The 19,373-nt window shown below is 36.2% G+C and overlaps 1 protein-coding gene across 1 annotated transcript in view; it reads left to right on the top strand.

Moving 5' to 3' along the window:
- Nucleotides 1-282: 282 nt before the first annotated feature.
- LOC149807047 (choline transporter-like protein 1) overlaps nucleotides 283-19,373 on the top strand; it is a 135,581-nt gene continuing 116,490 nt past the window's right edge. The window contains exons 1-3 of the mRNA XM_089961160.1: nucleotides 283-407; nucleotides 2,874-2,996; nucleotides 15,754-15,896. Coding sequence (XP_089817286.1) covers nucleotides 381-407; nucleotides 2,874-2,996; nucleotides 15,754-15,896 — 293 coding nt within the window. The 5' untranslated portion in view covers nucleotides 283-380. The remainder of the gene's footprint in view (nucleotides 408-2,873; nucleotides 2,997-15,753; nucleotides 15,897-19,373) is intronic.

Here is a 19,373-nt window from a genome sequence, read left to right as displayed (position 1 = left end):
TAATAAAAGCATACACGAAATGATTACTTAAGAATTAAAACAAAGAAGTAAAACAAAAAAATGGGGATTGTGAACTTCGTGCACAAGTAAAAGCCGTTGATATTGACTGTTAAGAAATGTTTGTGAAGCAAGAAAAACAAAATAAAGCGTGTCCTCTTTATTTGCCTAGAAAATTACCAATAAACACGCTTTAAGGATCCGCGTAGTTCCATTAACTGGGCACGGTGTGAAAAAGAGTTCCGTCAGATGTAATTCAGTGAGAGTTAAATGTCTATAACACCAGATTGAACAAGAAATAATGGCGGCATTTACAAAAGCAATATTTAGAGTTTATTGTTTTCAGTGTTGAATTTTCAGTGTGTTTAAAGAAAGAAAAAAAAATGGGTTGTTGTGGAAAAGATAAAAAGGTATGATTATTTCATTATTGGCGACCATTTATGTTCTAATAGGTTGTACAGCTGCCAGGGTCCCTACTGATCTGACTATAAAATGGAACTGTCAGAAAGATACACATTCCACTGAAAATGGGGAGGTGGGGGGGGGGCAGGTGGCATAGTGTTCTACATCTTGGTCCGATCATTCGCTGAAATTTAAATAGTCGTCTTCTTCTACTACAAAATTAATTCATTAAAAGGGTTAGTTTTCATTTCTTTATAATAAAAGTTGTATCATCGTTCTTTGTAGAATTTTGGGAATCTATAACTGTTAACTATGCTTTAGTCACTAGGGCCATTATAGTATTTTGAGTACCGTAGATAAATTCTTTTGGAGGATGAAGGTATTCAAATACGATTGGCTAATTATTCTTTTAAGTGGAATCATTTTAATACATAAATCCCCTTTCGGCAATTATTTTGTATGTGTTCATTCTTTGTTTTCTTCTTTGTGCGGCCTTACATTGTTTAAGTCAGTTGTGACAAAGATCACTACGCTAGCAAAACCGATTGTGAGCTGTTGAAATCCTCAAGAAAATCCCAAATATTTTTTCTCTGACTTTCACGAAGATTTTCTAACCAGTGATGAAAGTAAACTTTATTCAGTGTAAAGCACCACTAAAACCCTAACAGACAATACATTAATTCAGATTGTTGAGCTTAGCTTAAGATGAAATTAAGCAAACTGGTGTGATTCAGCTCAGAAAAAAATCCATTCATATCATTCAAATACAGCTAAGAGAATGCAACAATACCTAAACTGTATGTATGTGTATGTAAGTATGTATGTATGTATGTATTGCTTAACATAGTGAAATTTAGCATGAACCAAAATTATAAAATGTGAATTGCATGTGCTCGGGAAATGCAAAAGATATGATGCAGCGTTTAACAGTTAGAAAACAACTGACAATATTTTAGAATTGAATAAAACAATATACCAGAAGTGCACTTTGTCTCCGGAAATGATGTTTAAAATATGCACAATAAATAAATATCAGTTAAAAAGAAACATGGAACCTGAGTTTTGAAAGTTAAGGAGTTAGAATGTGATAGATGGGAAATATACATTGTATTAGAGCAAAGAAGAGTTATAAAATGCCTGATATGTCAAATACCAGATGGAGAAAGTGTGTGTGTGTGTGTGTGTGTGTGTGTGTGATTTAGAATTTTGATGTAGCTTTAACAATTTATCAGTCATATCGCTACGATGTCTGCAGTGTGGCAGTTTATAGTGATGTCTAGCACTGGGGCATCATGTTGCAGACATGTAGCATGATGTCCCGCCAGTCACATTATCCTAACACTAGGCTGACCAGTCCTAACACTAACCTCTTAATGCTGAGCACCAAGCGAAGCAGCTGTTAGTACCATCTTTATAAATCTTTGGTATGACTCAGTCAGGGATCGAACCTACGACCTCCCGCATCAGAGGCGGAAGAAAGAAAGTACTATTGAAAACATCAAAAGTAAAGAAAACAATTTTACATATGAAAACTGTGATAAGGAAACTAAATGTACACAATGTTGTATCAGGGTAATAACTGATATCACAGAAGACAAGAAGATACAACATTCAAAACTTCAAAAGTTGATTCCAACTATGTCTAAAAAAAGACTGAAGAACAAGTCAAATGCAAAAGACTGTAAGTTAGTGTATGAGATGTTGAACAAAAGAAAATCTAACAAGAATTGTACGAAGGTTCTTGCAATCATGTGGACATTGAAAATTTTCTCAAACTTTTCTGCAAAGACGGTGAAGGAAATAGACATTCAATATTGAATTTTTTTAATCACTCTGAGTATTAAATGGACATATACAAAATAAAACATCTATACAATTTTGGTTTCAACAATATCTGACCCTGTTGAAAGGCTTGTAGACCTATTAATCTTTCATAACAAGGTTACAACCCAAATGAGAACCTTAGGATAATTTCAACAACATATTACCCGTTTTAAAATGAAATTATACTATATCGGTGATGATGGCATCATTGTGTTGCCGAGGGACATGGTTATAAAAATGAACAGTGCCTACTGATAGAACAGGAATGAAATGAATTCTAGTGACTTGTATAAACTTAATTAAACACTACCATCATTACTGACGTAGTAAAGGATGATAAACAATTCGTGATAGTATGACAGGAAATTGTAGACCACAAAAAGATAAAATGTGTAAGTATTATTCGCAGAAGAAGTATTAAGATATTGTGCTTCATGCAAGCTCTGCTGTTCCTACGATTGTATTTCATGTACATTCTGTGTCTATGGTTTGAATCTTCGCGACAATGACATACAAAACACATTTAGTTTGGAAAATGTTCAGCTTAAAAACATTAAGTAACAGTATAACAAATTAAGCAAGCAATTGTTTATATTGATACAAAGGGTTGCAAGAGTTGGTAAAATTTGGATTCCTTTACTTTTCTGCAGATAAATGACATAGAAGTTAATGAGATTAACGAGGCAGTGGTAGAGTTTGAGGGTCCCATTGCTGAACGAAGTTGTCGAGATGTAATCTTCCTGATAATTTTCCTTGCGTACCTCGGTGGAATGGTAAATAATATGTACATTCTTTTTCTTCTTCTTGATCTGTCACAGATTAGGGTAATTTTTGTGTAATCACCGCCTTCCATTGCCTTGAAACATTGCAGAAATAAGGGTGATATGCATGCTGCATTTTAAAGTGGCACCATTGTAGGGTTCTTGGTTTTCTATACATTGCCATGAAACTGCGCTCAAATGACCACATAATGGAAATGTGCATTATGCATTAGGATGGTGCTCGGTGAATTGTTGGGGAAATAATGAACATGTTTTGAACATAGTAGTTATTCAAGTAACTGTTTCATTGTTGAGTCATAAGTTTGTGTAGCTGACTCCTCATCCAGAACTTTCATGAAATTTGTTTTAAAACTTGGTGTAGTTGTGGTAGACTATTTGCCTCTCAGTTGTGTACAAAAATTATGCCTCTCAGCTCTGTTATGGCCATCGTTTCGATAATAAAACAAGAACAGTGTAACTAACTGATGAAAATATTCTGGACCTATATAAATCAAATGCTCTGTCTTTAGTATCCTCTCTGATCACACTTGATCAGGACTAAATGGAAAGCCAAGCGATATTTATAGTGATGGAAGCTGTCTTGGACGGTGAGCTGGAAATATTGGACAGCCTATGTTAACAGCATTGACAACAATTTTTGTGAAGAAATCACTTCACATCTGATGTAATTAAAATGTATAAAACCTTAAGGAGGTCGAATTCAGTTAAATTGTTGACATATTTACTTCTTTCATAGTAGTACTGTAGTATCTGAAGGTAGATTAGTGTCCTATATAGAGGATCTTACATGAGTACTCATATGAAATAAAATTATGAAACGGGTTTGCCGAGCAAAAGATTGAAATAATTTGACTCGTTTCGCACATTCTGTTTAAAAAAAATGAGCATAAATATGAGATTTTATTTATCGCATGATGAAAAATGCAGATTTTATCTGACCGCAAGGTCAGATTAAGGCAAGTGTTTGGGAATTTTTTCTCAAAATTTCAAAAGGGCCCTGACTCCTCAAAAACGTACCAAATCAAATGTCTGTGGCTATTTACTCAAAGTGTGCATATTATCCAAACAACGTGTGCAAGAATACAACGATGGTAAAATGTCAGTGACAAGTGACTGTACGTGTGTGTGTGTCTTCGTTTTGGGTTATTTTTGGCGGGGGGAGTCAGGACACCCCCCTTTCCGGTTCTGTGACCAAACCGCAGAACAGTGTATTGAAATAAATTTGAAATATATTTAGATCAACAAGTAGGAACGGTACAAGATATGCAAAATTGTAAAAGCACTGGATGCAGCATTACAAGGTGCAGAGGTGCGGGCTCGATGAAGCATGTTGCACAAGTGATGGGACTGCAAATGCAAAGCGAGAAAGCACCACCAACGACAAATTGCGTCATGTTGAAGAAGGGGAATACATCTGGTACAAGTATGCAACAACTCTATTTCGAGGCACAACCCGCACCATTTTGTTCCCGCAACTGTGCAATAGCTGTGGGTAGAGAACAAACGATTGGAAACTCCCCGTGAATGGTTTCTACTTTCTCTGGCGCGAGTTAGAACAGTTGGGCGATCTTGACATGGTGGTTGGTTGTACTCGAAAAGATCGAGCTCGTGCTTGGAACAACACTGGTTTTGTTCTGGTCGGACAGCATTGATGGAGCCATTGCATATGTACATCCTAGACACACAAAAATTCTGTTGTTCTATTGGCTGTTCATGGATTCACAAACTAGTAGCACGTTTGAACATTGTAAAACACAACTAGGATTCGACAGTACCCTGCACCGTCCACAAATATTGTATCTACATATTCGGAAGGTGGAGATTTTGCTATATTGTCCTTGTTTTCGATATACAATTGCCGGCAAACATTTTTGGCAGCCCATAACCAAACAAACCAATCTGCCTTTTTTTTTCCAAGATACATTTCGATTCCAGGATGTTGTATTCTTGCGCCATCATTTGGAATGCTTGCATTCCAATATTGATTTTTCGTTTCTCCTGCATGTCTATACAAAATAGTACATACATTCTGGAACACGATCCTTATCTGCAACCGTTTGGTTTTTGGCCGACAATGCCATTTTATATACTTCCTGGTCAAAAAATCTATTTTTTTATTGCTAGTCCATGGATCCACCACAACTAAAAATTACTTTGGTGTTTTCTAGTGCAACAGTCCAAAGTAGGTCTGTTTCATACAGTAGAAAATACCGATGGTGACACTGTAATTTATGAATCGTCTAGATTTTGCAAACCCTTGCAGACAACTTCAAAACAACATTTGTACTAAACCAAAAACAACCAGTATTAAACTTTGTTTCTGACAATTTGTGGCACAGTTCGTAAACTAGTTCGACACAAGTAGCCACATCCATGTAGCCTCCTGTAGCTAACCGGTGGGAGATCGTAAATGTCTCTTTCATCAGCCCTGGGGACTTGTTGCCATCATCTATCTCCACCAACATGTTTTCTAGCAGTGTCGCTTTTGGTTGCACCCATGCTGGCATACTGCTGTCCGGTTGTAGTTTGGGCCGTTTTGCAAGGATGAGTTTTGTTACCAGAACCATCCGAATCTCGTCTGGGGCATCATTCACCAGCTGCTGAACAATTGTTTACAACTTTGCCACGCGATCCTCATGCGGGTCTGCCTCGTCTTCGACATGTTTTTATTCCACCACACATTTTGTCCAGCTTGGCCACACGGTTTTGTATAGGGCTATCCTTGTTTTCCACTAGTATATTTTCTACCCCATACTCTTCCAACTGGCCAAACGATTTTCTCTTTTCCTGTTCCACCACATACTTATCTAATACAACAACACGTCGGTCGAACGGGTCTGGCTTGTCTATCACGTCTTGTTCTGCCACAATTTTCCAGTGCAACAAAACGATCCTCCATCGACGGGTCTTCCTCGTCCTCCACAGGTTCCACCACAGAATCCTTGTCAGATTTATGTTTGGATTAGTTCTTGCTGTTGTTGTTTTGTCCATTCGTTGGTCTCTATATCCGATTCACCCGGTTAATGCCAATCCCAAACCGTTTCTTGGCTTCTGCTATGTCGATCTTTCCACGAAGGTTTTGTATCTCTTGCAACGATTCAGGTAGAATGATTCGTGCAACGGATATTCTATAGATCTAGGATATGTCCAGTACACCTAGGTGTTCCGTTAGACCTCGTTGTGCTGCAAAAACTAAGATTTTTATATGTGCCACCACAAACCCAACAAGTCTGGGTTTAGTTTTTGAGTTTGGCTTCTGAACTTGGGTTTGGCTTTTGGGTTCGGTTTGTTTTGGGTTGGTTTTGCATTGCTGACTATACCGATGATTAAACGTTTGGATAACTGTTCTTTGAAAAGATAATCTTTGATCTTGGATTGGAGTCCAGTGAAGCAGTGAAGGAATTCGCTTCCACTCGTCGTAGCGGATAGTTGGCGGTCTTTCTGCTCAAAGTGTGACTGGTGTCTTTTTCCACTTTGAGCAAAACTTCCACTTGGCGTACGTAGGGTCGGGAGTTTGGATGATGGTTTTGTAATCGTTAGAATGAGCCATTAAATGGATACCGGTAGTGCTTCGAGACCTTCTCAGCGTACATCCACACCGTTCAAAAGATACTTGTTTTGCAACCACATCTCCAAACTACAAACTATCCATCAGTTCTAAACTGTGCCTTGGTAGGATTTTCTTTCGACGGTCGCTAAAGCCCACATTGTGAGGATCGTCTGCTGTCATTTGCTGTGACCTCTGTCAGGTTTCCATACCATGGAATCATCTCGATGCGGATGGGTGTTCTTGGCTTCTTTGGTAAAGGTAAGTATCCATGCTGCTGATGACCAGTTTGTTATTCAAGAACAAATCCGCTTTGCTTAACAATTAATGGATGAATTGTTGACGGAACTACTCTGGCATCGACACACAGAGCGGCATCGTCCGTTTTGAGAACTTTGACATTCAAGTACAAGTAAGTGCTATTCATATCGATGTAATTGTCTGTCTGTCTTTGATTTCAAATTCGATAGGGACTAAGGTAGTCAAAGACTCGACATGATGCAGTTGTTTGCATTGAGATTATTGCATCGTCATCATGGTGTGTGGCATGTCAAACAGATCCAGTTCTGACTTGGAACATTAGCAAAAAATTTGGATGCATAATTTTTCTAATTTTCTGGCTGTTTTAGTATTTCTCGCAACATGTTTATGAGCTGGGGGGAGGGGGGCGGTCGACGTATCATTCTGTTTTGTCCTTGTGTCGTGAATGAGGAAGAAATACCTTTGTCAACAGCTTTAATAGGAGCATTTCGGGGAGCCAAAAAGTCATTTCCAGTTTTAAGCAACAAGTTTTTGCCTGCTGTCAGGAAGGCTTCTTTGGGATTTTGTTTGTCGATGATGAAATTTGGGAGAAATCCTTTTCCTTGCGTCAGTGCGGAACTTTTCAAAGCGTGCAATCCTCGTGTCACCATCGGGCCACGGAATGAAAAACGGATTTGAAAATATCTCCTAAACCATGTCCTCGTTGTCGAGCGGCTCTTCGGAACAGAGGATACATGACTTACAAGTCGCTAGACAATCTTTTTAGAAAATATGTTTTCACCGTGATTTTTCCTTTGGAGAATCGAATATTTTGCCAAAAATCTTCTTTTATGGCAGTCTCGACACTTTCTAAATACGACTCACTGACAGGCAAATACTGAGGATGTACACATTCAAACTGTACATGATACGTGTTTCCATCTTCCTCGTAAGCAGCGACGGCAGAATCCACTTTGAAAGGAATGACTCAAAAACGACGCGTCTATATTTCCCACCACGATGTATTCTGCTACATCGGAGAACACAAGGATCAAATTCAATCGTTCGTTCAGTTCCACAGGGTAACGAGAATGCTCGTAAAATCGTTTGTTGTTGTTTAAATCTTTTGAATTCGGGGTTATTTTGAGGTTTCCACCCAAAATATAAAACAAAGCAGGAGAAAAAGTGATGGACAATGTTTTGGCATCCGAGAAATTCTTATACCGACAGCGAGCTATTTTATGGCGGTAAATAGAAACGTCGAAACGCTGCGAAACGTTGTAACGCACCGAAACGCCGGAACTCAATGAAAACACCGAAACGCAATATCGTATACCATAGCTGGAAGTTGTGAAATTTGCGACATTTTTTTTAAAGAAAATAACATTTACTATTAAAAGTGTCTAATACAATTTTTACCTAAGTTTACTGCTTAATCTATTACTAATAAATACGTATTAGTAATGATTTTAATAATGCCAGGATGTATGAACTTTGTGAAAATCAGCAATTTCAGTAAGCGTACAGTGTAAGTGTAATTATCAAGAATTATGCGTGGACAATTATTTTAATGATCAAAATACAAAGATACATGCAAAAATGGCATGTCAAATCATTTCCGTATTTATTTTGTAATTTACATCACAATACAATTTTTTGGCCTGATTCAGAGTATTATTATTTTCCATATCGATTGTTAAATAATGATAATAAGAAGAAGAAAAGAAAGTACACGCAGTTTTCCTTTTATGACAGCTATTCTTATTCACTTCTTTGTCAATGGCATCAATTGCTAGTTTCAAACTGATTTTCATAAGTACATACGCGGAAAATCCAATGTTTTATTGCTGTGAAACTAGTATCTTTACATGCCTGCATTTCATGTTCATAATTTTGATATGGTTTAAATTTCATATTAATATGACTTATATATATATATATATATATATATATATATATATATATATATATATATATATATATATATATATATATATATATATAGGCACACACACATTCATTTGTTCATGCGTCCGTATGATGAGGCCACAGATGTATCAGTTTCATTGATATAATCTGGGATGTCTTTATTTCTTTTGTTCATAATATTTAATCTTAGTTGCTGTCCAAGCACCTGTCTTATTTGTATAATATATATATATATATATATATATATATATATATATATATATATATATATATATATATATATACTCAGCTTGAAATATGTATGTTCCCAAAAATTGTCTTTGTGTATTAACCCCCTTTCTGCATCTGTCTGATGTCCCAAACTGTTCCTCCAATAGTTTACGAAATAATGTCAGTATGCTTGAAAGCATGTATTAGCCAACCAGATGTGTACTATGTTCTATTAGCTACTACATGTGTAGTATACACCAGTAACGGAAATCAGTGTCACAAGACATTTAAAAAAAAGCTGGATAGAAAAGAATGTTGAAACACAGTGTTACAACTCGCCATTAAATATGTGGCATTCAGAAAGTCTCATAAGAACAGGTGATTTTATTGGACATTCAAGAAAAGAAAACAAGTGCATACAAATCTAAAATTCATGGTTTAAGACAAGTCCAGTTGTAAAACTGTATGTGTTACGCGCTTGATTTAATACTAAATACAGGGTCAAATTTATTTATTTCAGTTTACTGTAATTTTATATTGTATTGACAAATGTTACATTAATGTTTGGTACAACTGAACTTCTGTAAGAAAATTACTTGAAAGCAATCGAGCTTATTTCCACTGTTAGTCCAAAGAAGCTTAAGTTTGTAGACACTTAATTGCCTCTAACAGAAGATGTATTTTATTTAAACGACTTGGTGGACGAACATTTCAAAGACTTGAAAGGTCCAATAATAGGGACTCGTGTATGCAGACTCGCTGACAGTCACAGTCATATTTCAAATTTCAAAGACGGAATGGGTAGCACAAACTACCGAACAAAGTAAAAAGCTACAAAAAATTTCATAAGCTTCATTCTTACAGACAGGAAATACGTGACTTCATCAGACGAACACAGAAACAGTGACAAATAAAAAGAATTAGACAAACAAATATAATTTTAGATATGATATTTTGCAACAAACGAACTTGTCGCATGGTAATTTCTGCGATCCCGTGTATAACCTATATCTACTATTAATTTGTTTGAATCAGTTCGCTATTGTCAAAATGGTTTTCAAAACCTCATACGCCGCAGATCAACTGTATGGTTGCTAGTAAGTTGACGTCCATAAATGCCCTCATTTATTGTACATATTTTTTGATCATGTTCAAATTTCATATTAATAAGATTTATATTATAATTTTATAATTGATTATGTGATGCAGTATATATAAACATGTATATATTAGAACAGGGTGGGCCATCGTCTTCAACCCGCGGGCCACATGAAACAAAATTGTAAAGTTCGTAGGCAGTGCATGCCGATTTACACAATAATTATGTAACTAATTTCGTATGAGCTCGATCCACACAAAAGATTTCCGCGGGCCACATTTGGCCTAAGGGACTGCAGTAGGAAGACCCTGTACTTGAAAATTGTCCTTTGGAATATATTGTACGGCAACGTGTTAATTACTAAGTATATTTTAAGGATAAGTTAAGTTTTGTTCATGAGGTTGTATGCTGAGGCCAAAGTCTTATCAGTTTAATTGATATAACTTGGGATGTGTTTATTTCTGTTGTTGCTGTATTATATTGCTGCACTCTCCGAGTGGGCACGTGACTCTTGCCTTATTTGTATAATAATTTTTTCACATTTATGTGTTATATGAAACAAAAACATTTTGAAAAATGTTCAAAAATCGTCTTTGTGTATTAAACCCATTTCTGCCAATATCCAGTATCCCATACTCTTCTTCCAATTGCAGAATAGGTTTAAAAAACGGTCAACGAAAGACTGAAATGATATGACACGCCATCCTCGCATGTTTCTTTGCATTTAAACCATTATCGCGCATAATTCATTACAATTACACTATATAGCTCTAGTCTGCGCAAATCTCACACATCCCGGAACTTAAGATAGTAAGAAAAATGTAATTGTTAATAACCACAGTATACTAATCAATTTAATAAATCAATATTAATGTGTTTATTATTAATAGTTGAAGCATTAAACTCATGTAGGAATTGCAATACAAGCAGTTAATATTAATTTTTTTTTTACTTTCCAAACTGCCGTCCAGTTTCTTTTTAATTTGATGTTGCATCACGTGCAGAAAAGAAGGTCGATACTAATTTATTATATAACTAATATTAAATTTCACAGATATGAATTAAACAGTCACAATCCAATATACAACTTGGTAAATACGATATAACTGAAGTGCGTTTCGGTGTTTTTATTGCGTTCCTGCGTTTCGGTTTCTATGCACCCATTTTATGGTACTAGAACAATACACTTCATTTAGTTTTGTCCAGGACTTTGCCAAACTGTTCATTGAAGATATTGGCAGTCGTTTCGACCAGATGTTTAGCTCTAAAATAGGTTTCTTGGTATGGATGTTTAATTGAGGAATAACCGGCGACGGCCCATTGTATTCGTACATGAGAGGATCATTTTTGTGCAAGTGTTTTTGCACTTGCTCTTTCAGAATTTTGACGAAGAAAAGTGGTTTGGTTTCCACTGATATTCAGGACTTGCGTGGGATGAATGCTTTATACCAAAGCAACTTTCCAATGCGATTTGAGATCCAGTTGGATGGCGGGAGGTAATATGGCCGTGCAATTACACAAGGTATTGTTGGGAAACTAGTCCATAAAACTGTCACTGGGTAAAGTTAAGTAAAGTGGGCTGTTCGTAATTCACGGGTTCTGCTTTCCGAAAAGTCACTCGAGGTTAAAGGAGGTTGATTTTTCAAAAGTTCCAAAGTAGCGCTGTTACAGCTGTGGTTATGCGGGTGACTCGCAAGGCTAACTTTGTTGCTGTAATATTTCAGGGAGGGATTGGGTAGAAAGTAATCATCGCAATTGCTGCGTAAAATGGTCCTTAATTGTTTGTTTCCTTGCTCAAAACTTAAATTGGTGATGGCAGTTCCGATGACGCAATACACAACAAAGATTTGGCATATAAAGACGCTTTACGTTTTAGATACACTTTCTCTGCACCATATCTACAAGGGTTACTTTTGTATGGCTTGAAGAGAAGAACTCTGAGAAGGAGCGATTACTGCTGCTGTGTTGAACGGCATGATCATCACTTCTTTTATGGTCGACGACTTGCGTCGTTTGTTTAACCCAATCTTTGAGTTCTTGTTGGGAATTGGGGGTGGGATGGGGTTAATAAAGACGCTACAATCTTCTCGTGCGTCTTGTTCTGGCATCCGTGTGACTGTCTCTCTCTTGGTCACTGGGGGTAGTGGTGGTTGGCGTTTCGATATGGCCTTGAAATCTTTTAGAGTCGTTTTAGCTGTTTCGTCTGAAACTTTCTGGAGAAAGAGTTGAAGACGTTGCAAGACTTTGCCTTACGGTTGAGATTTTTCCGTTTCTGACACATTGGTGCGATCTATCAACGATTATTATTCTTACTGCATCTGTGACAGCTCGATGATATTAGGATTGGGAGGTAAATGAAGGGCGCGTTGTTCTTGCCAACGATGAAATTCCGTCCATCGTTTATTGGGCACTAAAGTCAGCTTTCTTCCTCCCATGATATTCGAAAGCACACGTATGACCTCTTTCTAGAAAAGAGTTCCTCTTTATCTTCTACCTCTTCCTTATTTCGTATTGCTTGGTAAAACGTGTCCAATAAGCCCTCCAAACAAAGGGCAGTCACACCTTTGAGCAAGGGTCAAATAAGCATGAGTGGAATATCTACATGTTGCAACATCTTTTTCTTTTGACAAATTTTTATTTTATTTTTGGCCATTTAGCAAAGAACGTTTCGATATTTTCCTAGCGTTGTTTCTGATTCTTGGGCAAATGTACCTTTCTTTTCAAGACGTTCAAACAACATTCACACACGGTATCGATTATTTCTTTCAACGCCGTTTAGATGAGTTTTTCTTCGCATTGGTGGATGGGCTTTCTATAGTACCGACAAACCGTCCTAGTGCTTGGCTGAACGAGAACCTTTCTTTTTCCCTTTTTGACAGAAGAGTGGTGATGGTGTGCACTTCTTATGGGTGTCATCTTTTTTATTTCAAGAACGAAGAAACACTGAAGCGAATCGCTTGGCACATGTCGTTTTTATACTGGAATGCGTCTCCACTTATTTTGTATATGTCGTATCATTTTCATAATGGGCATCACTTGACGTTGCAGTATTTGCAACAGATTAAATCGTGACATTTCTTGTTAGGATAAATCCAGTAATCTTTGTAACATTCCCGATCTCCCTTGGACTTTGATCTTTGATCCAATTGGTAAAGTCTTGTGTCAAATCGGGTTTGGCTGGCATCGTGAGCAACAGCGAAGCCGAAGCCGAATGAGACACGATCACAGAGGGGCATGGTTTGGGGTAGTACGGTTGAATCCGAGTCATTTTTCACCACAATGAATTCAACGTAATTTGGCAAACGATCGTCTTTCCTTCGTTTTTTTTCCGACGTGGTCTAAAGTGATGCCTTCGTTGGAACGGTACTCCTCCCTGAATTTGTCTTGGTCTCCGGGAGTCTGGCACAATGAAGGATAGCCTCTGACGTCTTATTTAAGCTGAAGAAGACATCGACGTAGCCTGAGTTGATGCCTGTCTGGTTGGCTTCTTAGGTTCTTTTCTGTATTTGGAAAGTGTTAAATTTTTCGTACACTTCTAATTCTTTGTATCCCAATTCCATAGCGCGAAACAATTTTTTATTACTTCATGTTCGGAAGAGTTTTTCCTTTAAACTCTTTACCATTTGTCGTTGTGTGTATCATGTATATGATACGCTACGGGTGGAAAACACGTATTGTATGGTCAGTCACTGACACTTTGATTTGAAAATGAATTATAAAGAGTTTGTATTTGAAGCCTGCATTTTGTTGTTCGATGTTCAGTTTAGGCATATTTGACGGTGCCATCTCGTTGATTACATAAATGTATATTAGAGACTCAGTAGTCTTTTTTATGCATTTTAAGATCTATTCATCTTGAGAGAGAGAGAGAGAGAGAGAGAGAGAGAGAGAGAGAGAATGTGTGTGTGTTTGTATGTTATATATATTTAAATTAATTGTTTGTTAGTTTTAAAATATTTCTTATTCCATTACATGTTATTGTAATGTAATATTGTTTACTTGACTTGATTTTTTTTATAGAATTAAATTCAGTTCTGTTTGACTTGACTGATTTTTTAAAATTTATTCATTGATGTAAATACATAATAATAGAAACCTTGTATCTATTTGCTGATCTTAAAATTAGTGACAGTTTTTGAGAGAGAGAGAGAAACAGATAGAGAGAGAGAGAGAGAGAGAGAGACAGAGACAGACAGACAGAACCAAAGGAAGGAAAATATGAAATAGACCCAAATATGGAAATGTCTGAACAGCATGCATAAGGGCAAATATATAACCTAAAAAAAAAAGAAAGTAGTTTAAAAAGAGATATCGCTACTTTGGCGATAAGAGTGTTATTGCCACTGAAGCGATGTCGTTTTTCTCCCACTGATATATTTCAATATCTCATTTTTATATATATAAAAATAGAGGATTTCAACGGGGTACTGATTTAATATTGAAATTTTGAAACGAGTTGAAAAAAGTCCAGCTTTTGCGAGCCTTGGCGAGCAAAACTTGATATTATTCAACGAATGTCATAAGTTTAATATTAACTTATTACCCATTTGAGATTCTTTTTATCGCATTGTTTTAATTTCAGTGGAAATTATTTAGATAGAAAGAAGAACGAATAATTTCGTTCATTCTGACAAACGTTGCACCTTTCATTTATTGTGCGTTAGAAATAGTCCCAAACAAAGTTGAACTAGTATTAACGTTTAAAAGTAGATTATACATTTTTACAAACTATAAAGAAAAGAACAAGCGTCCATCCGAATAAACAGAACATTTTACAAAGACAATCATTTTACAACACAGATTGTCCAGTGCGTATGATGTCATATTGATGCGGTACCGGTTAATGTATATAGGGTGGATTCTATGTTACAAGTACACCCTCTCCACTCCAACCCCACACACCCGCTATCAGCTGAGTAATAGCCTTGGTTTTTACTTGTTGTTCTTGTCTTTATGTTTCACACCATTTTTCTTATGATATTATTTTATACCTGACATAACAAGCCCCTATGTATGTAAATTGGCCATATTCAGACACATGAGACCATTTTTCACCAATTCCTTTTCGTGACTCGAGTCGAAAAATTTTCATAGAAAACAAAAAATTCCAGAAGTCGGTTTTTTTAAATGTTTTCCCACGATCGCAGCCAATCAGTAAACATAATACTGCATAATTTCATGGGCCTCTTCGAACCAATCAGAATCACATAAAGTGATATGTCACATTGTGATATCAAAAATATGAAACTGCACATAATATAGGAAAACTGTACCGCCTATGTAGTAACTATACATATTGATTAACAGCGTCTGAATTTAAATATGTTATTTACATGTGTATATAAGCATACTACGCAAATTTCATTTGACTAAGTTAATATGTGCGTGCCTAACAAGTTAAATTTTAGGACATACGCACGAACACACGAACAGAAGGCCAAGGCCACATCAAGATGTTCCCGCTTCATGCGCATGAATAGTGCACATTATGGTCTGCCTTATTTTGTCATGTTTATAATTAGGTACTAAAAAAAACTTTAAAAGATGAAAATCAAATTGGGGAGTTTCATCGTTTCTAACTGTTCAGTGTACATTACATTGAAAAATGTGTATTCACAAAATAACTTTATTTACTGTTTCTTTTTTTATTTCAGAAATTTCAGCGATTTTCTTGCATTTTATCCCAATTTTTAACGGAAGGAGCTTTATTTATCCAATTTCAGGGGTACGTGTCCTATTTGGGCATACATCAGGGAAATCCTTACCGCATCGTGTACGGAGTCGACAGTTGGGGAAACGTGTGTAGCCAGAAGAACGACAAGATAGCGGGTGTGTCCCTATCTGGCATGGACATGTCCCACAGAACGTGAGTTATTCTGATAACATTTATAAATTCTCCATACCAAATTTCCACCTTGGAATGCATGCTTCCCCCCTCTCATAATATTTGATCTTTGCCATTACCAAATATTCCCTATCAATATTTCGTTTTTTCTTATTAGTTCGCAGAAATTAGTCATAATGAAGTCGAAACCTATCAAAAAAGAAATATCACTTTTTTGGGATTCCCTTTCCACAACAATGCTTGCAAAACCTAAAAATATTACAACCAGTTATTGCTCCAGATCTTACATAAACCTGATCTTCTTATAAAATCTGGAAGAAAAAAGTGATAGATTCGATTGGCTCCCTACCATATTGTAATTAAGAGTAGTGAAAAGGCGGATAAAGCAGCCAATGACATGCATTCACCCGTTTCTAAATAGAATATTCCACATACAACACCCAATGCGTCACTGGTGAGTGGCACCCTTCATATAGTACAACTCATAGAGATGAGGTGATATTGTGCCCCCTTTGTATAGGATTCACATATCTGTTCAAGCTTATCTACTGACGGGTGATCCTGGACCAGAGGACGTCCTTGCTAATGCCCACTGACAGCAGAGCACATTCTTGTCAGTGATACATTATTATTATTATTAATATTATTATTATTATTATTATTATTATTATTTATATAAACTCATTTAAGAACCCTTTGATAAATAAAACACCAGAGAAAATCTTGAATCTTTCAAAAAAATTCAATATACATGACAAGTTAAGCTCTACTCTTTTTTTAGGAAAAATATAGTAACCTTCTTGTCCCTCCGTCCGGCAATAGTTAGCGGAAATTGTCCCGCAGATTATGGTGGATTTATATGGAACTTGGTGAAAGTTATGATCATCGTCTGAAAATGTGCGTAACGACAAATCGTTTTGCACGCCATATTTTTTTTAAAGAGTTATTGCCGCTTGTCTTGTATCATTGTTTGACACAATCTCTTTAGCGCAATTAGTGACCCAGTACATTATGGATTGCCAAGCAACTGATAGATGTTTGATGTTTTTCACCAGAAGATGCACATATCAACCAATCCCTTTGCTTACACACTTGTTGTCGAGTTATTTCCCTGTTTGTCGTGTAGATGTGTGTGTGTGTGTTTGTCACATTTTTGTTAGTGCAACTAGTTCTCTAGTTTTTGATGAATTGTCATGAAACTTGGAGATTATTCTGTTCATCGCCTGAAGATGTACTCGTCGATAAATTACTTTGCAGGAGCAATTTTTGTTAGAGTTATTGCACTTTTAGTTGTTTAGCTTGATACATTGTGTTATTGCTGTATCTTGTAAGAACAACTAATTTCGTGGTTTTTGACGACTGCCACGAAACTTCGTAAAATATTAATCACCTGAAAAGACACTTATGAACAAATCAGTTTGCACGCATATTTTTTTCTGATAGTTTTTGCCCTTTTGTATTGTAGCTGAATGAAGTGTATGACACAATACAATCTCGTTAGCGCAGTTTGTATCACATTTTAAATTTTGTTCATATTAACGGATTGCTTTTGAACTGTGTACATATTCAGACTATGATGTAAAAATGCGCATATTGACAATTTTTGGTGCTCCATGCTCCAGTGATTTTTGTAAGAGATATTGTCCTTTGTGACTTCCAGCTGGATGCAGTGCATGGTATATTCTTTTGTATATAAAAAAAAAATATTTTTATTTTTTATTAACCCCATAATAGGTTGACCACTGGGTCGGGGAACCATCCCAAGGTCACCTTACAATCAAACATTTCTGGTTATCAGATAATCTAGGGATAATAAATATAATCTACAGAAAAAGAAAACACACACACACACACACACACACACACACACGCATGCACATATGCATATGGCACACACTCTAGGTGACATGGACTTTTGTGATATTACAGTATTTTGTCCATGTTTACCATCAAGTCAGATACAAGTTACATGTTAATTATTGAGGTCCATTTTTGAAGAAATTGGTTCTCTTTTTTATTTACCGTAGCAGTATATTTTTCGGTGTTCTTATGCATTGCAACTATTTGCTTAAAACCAAAAATAGAAAGATTTTTCTTATTTAATCTGCACGTATAAATATAATATTTTGCCAAAATAAGCAGAAAATTACACAAACTGTCCAGTTGTTCACTTCCTAAGAATGTCTCTGTTTTTGACAAATGTACAATATTTGGGCAAAAAGGTGCAAAACCTTCAATAAAACGGTACCAAAACTGTGAAGTGATACTGCAATCATAAAAGAGATGCTCAATACTTTCATTTTCACTCTTACAGAAAGTACATTTGTTGTCATCTAATATGTTAATTCTTTTCAGAAAATCATTAGTAGCGATTATTCTATGGATTAATTTAAAGTTAAAAGAGATCAACTTATGACAAGTAACTACGTTTACGTAAATCTTCGATTCCTCAACACTTGTCAACAACATTATCATAAATATCGGAATTCCATTAATTGGGATACCAAAGGATAGCCGAAAAAATAAACTTTTAAGCCAGTGTAGGGAATGTAGGAAAGTAATATTTTTTTAAAAATTATAGTGAATTAGAATTCTATTTTAAAACAGGTAAAACAACAGTCCCAGGGACTATATAATGCAGGGAATCAAGCGCGCTTTACTTTTTTAAACTATTTGCTAAATATTTAAATTATTTACTATAGACACAAAAGGTGTAACACCGAAAATATCGTTCGGCACGTGTTATTCTGATATCTGAAGACAAATGAAATCGTAAAAGCATAGTTTGTTCATACAAGATCTAATTTACTTCTAATATGAAATTCTGATACTGCTTTTAACGATATTAAGTCAACCTTAACTCATTCGTCCCAAATCCCGCCTGTAGGCGTGATGAGGCTGTACCCTATTTCCGAGCTCTGCAGCATCAAGGTCATTTAAGATATACCAAAGTGGGTGGTATTACAAAAAAGCGAACACATATAGCTCTAGAATGTTACCCAAAAATCTGGAAGTTCTATTTGCACTACAAAATACAGAGGGAAAAACCTATTTTTTTGGACCCGTTTTTTTTCCACCCAAAATTTGCTCGTGGTCGGGATGCGATTTTGTGTCCGAATTTTAGACCTAATGGCCGCAGATCTAAGGCAGACCGGTCTGAACTGCACACAGACAGATGAACCTTTGCAAAAACTAGGATAAGGTGGGCATTTGGAATAAAGAGTGATCTCCATACGAAAATGATAGGTCCATTAAGCAACAACAACAACAAAACAACCCAATGAAAAACGATGTTTCTAATACAACTAGACATTAATCTCATGGGAAATCTGTTGAAAGCCGATGTATTACGACGTATTCAGAAATAGCCCCCAGAATGTCTTTCCTACTCGCATTTCAGGCGAAAAAGACAAAAACCTTTGGCGCCGAATGAGTTAATTAACACCAATCTTGTTGTCTCCGGTTACAATTGTAGAAAATGAATCCGAATTTGGAGAT

This window comes from Sinohyriopsis cumingii, chromosome 1 (genome assembly GCF_028554795.1).
Source record: "Sinohyriopsis cumingii isolate HCF-2022 chromosome 1, ASM2855479v2, whole genome shotgun sequence".
NCBI classification, from domain to species: Eukaryota; Metazoa; Mollusca; class Bivalvia; order Unionida; family Unionidae; genus Sinohyriopsis; species Sinohyriopsis cumingii.
The sequence above is the reverse complement of the archived record's forward strand: the minus strand, read 5'-3'. Positions and strand labels throughout refer to the sequence as shown.